The following is a 2,500-nucleotide window of genomic DNA, read 5'->3' on the forward strand; positions in this document are numbered from 1 at the left end:
TAATAATGATAATGATGATAATTAGAATGATAATGATAATAATGATATAATTAGTAATAATCGTTAAGATAATTATGATAACACTAGTAATAATCGTTAAGATAATTATGATAACACTAGTAATAATCGCAATGATAATAATGATGATAGTAAATATGATAATAAAAATAATAATGGTAAGGATGATGATGATAACAATGATAACGATAATAATAACAATGAACGAGATAATAGTAATGATAAAGATAATGATAATGGATGTGATAATGATAAAGATAAAAATCACAGTATTGATAAAAGTAGTAATAATAATACTGATAATGATAATAACAACGATCAAAATCTTATCAATCCACAAAGTCTATGATTGGTATAGGATCCATTAAGCTTTGTCACGCTTAATATTCATCAACATGTATGAATTTCAAGCAACAGATGGCTTCAGTGACCCTGTATAACGAACGCATCAGATTTATGTATTCCTTTTATTAGAGAATTTATGATATCTAGTTATTTCGGGAAGCGATTGTATAGACAGACAGATAAGTGAACACACACACGCATACACACACACACACACATTTATATGATAAAAGGAGGTTAATGGAAAGGTGAGAGAGCGCTAGAAAATGTTGGTATTCAATTAATGCAGGTATGTTAATTTGCATAATTAACAGTTATTCATGTTAGTAATCCAACTTTTTGTTTTCCTTTTCAGATATCAAGAATGAGTAAAATGGCCCACTCGTTAGAAGTCGCTGACGCAGAAATACTTAGTGACTCAGTGATAAATATCTGAAAACTATTTCGAGGACAGGAACAGTCCACTGACAATTGTGTCTGTTTGCCATTCCTCCAGACCTGCGTTTGCTCAACCTGTTTATGATAGACATTGCTTTTATTCCGCTGAAACCAACAGCAATAGATGAACTCAGACGAGACAAGATTCAGAGCGTGAGAGTTTCGAGTTCCGGATCCCGCCTCGAAGCGCCATGAAGCACCTCGTCGCCCTCGCCGTCTGGGGCGTCGTCCTGGCGGCGGCGCTCGCCACGTCCTCCGGCAAGAGGCAGCCCGGGCACGCGTCCCCCTCCGACCGCCGCCCCACGCTCTACAGGCACGCCCTCGGCAGACGCCTCAGGAGCGGCTCGGCCGAGGCGAGAGCGGCCGACCAGGATGCCGTGCTGGCCATGCTCCTGCAGAACACCAACACCTCGGCGGAGGAGATCGCCGAGGCCGACGAGAAGCCACACAGGCCCAGGCACTCCTCGGTCGCGGCGGCGAAGACCTCGTCGGCCCTCGAACACGCCCTCGGCGTCAGTAGCAGCATGAGCAAGAGGTCGTCGACCTCGCCGTCGCCGCCCCCCTCGACGGAGCCCGGAAAGTGCTCCTCGGTGAAGGCGGCGGGCACGATGCGCACGGGGCACGGCGAGCCCGACCGCGTGATCGACATCGCCGTCATCACGCCCTGCAACGCCACCGACCAGTTCTCGCGGATGCGGGTGATGCCCGTGGTGGAGCTGGCCGTGCGGCACCTGCGGCGGACGGGCCTCCGGGGGCCGCTCGCCAACTACACCATCAACGTCAGGTACAGAGACTCCTTCTCGTCCTCGACCTACGGCCCGCTGGCGGCCGTCGACCTCTACTTCAACAACGCCGCAGGTGAGTACCTGGCTCCGTCTGTTTCTGCGTCTGTTTGTGCCTGTCGCTTTGTCTTCGGGTTCCCATGGGGCAAAGCAAGAACAATTATTCATCGTCAATAGTAACATAACATCGCCATCCACATCTTCATCCCCGTGCTCATCCTCTCTCAGCTTTATCCTCCTATTCCTCTTTCTGTTGATATTATTTTGACGATGACGGTAATTATGATTAGGGGGAGAATAAATGCAATGTAAACAATAGCTACAGAAGTTCCAGAATTGATATTAGCTATGATAATAAAAATTGTAATGTATATATGTATGAAAAAAATATATGTATATGTATCGCTGGGTGGTGGTGGTGGTGGTGGTGTGTGTGTGTGTGTGTGTGTGTGTGTGTGTGTGTGTGTGTGTGTGTGTGTGTGTGTGTGTGTGTGTGTGTGTGTGTGTGTGTGTGTGTGTGTGTGTGTGTGTGTGTGTGTGCACATGCATGTGTGTACAATCCAACACACACACTTACACAACCCTCCCACGACAGCGAATGAGCTGTTAAGAGGAAGTATTCCGTCCATACTTCTACGGCATATTTAAAAACAAAAAGTCTAATGAAGTAGAAAATGGCTGAAATAGCTGAAGGTAGAGAAACGCTCCTTGAGAAATTCCAAATATTCAACCTGGCTTTGTTGCTGATCTGAGTACACTCCTGCTGGAATGAATGGGTCGATGGGTGAATGAGTCAAGGGGGATTTTTGAATCAATGAATAGATTGGTGAGATAGTAGAGGAAATGTGAATGAAATAGTAAATGGTTAAGAGTAATGTTTGAATGAGTGAGTAAATGGGTTAAGCGCATAGGGGATT

The 2,500-nt window shown here is 45.5% G+C and overlaps 1 protein-coding gene across 2 annotated transcripts in view; it reads left to right on the plus strand.

Annotated features, from left to right (window-relative positions):
* Window positions 1-2,500, plus strand: part of LOC113805203 (atrial natriuretic peptide receptor 1-like) — a 427,681-nt gene that overhangs the window by 156,959 nt on the left and 268,222 nt on the right. For both annotated transcript variants that reach the window (XM_070113817.1, XM_070113814.1), the window contains one exon: window positions 719-1,659. In XM_070113817.1, the coding sequence (XP_069969918.1) occupies window positions 993-1,659 (667 nt within the window). In that variant the 5' untranslated portion in view covers window positions 719-992. The remainder of the gene's footprint in view (window positions 1-718; window positions 1,660-2,500) is intronic.

The sequence above is a fragment of the Penaeus vannamei genome, chromosome 3 (assembly GCF_042767895.1).
Source record: "Penaeus vannamei isolate JL-2024 chromosome 3, ASM4276789v1, whole genome shotgun sequence".
Taxonomy (NCBI): domain Eukaryota; kingdom Metazoa; phylum Arthropoda; class Malacostraca; order Decapoda; family Penaeidae; genus Penaeus; species Penaeus vannamei.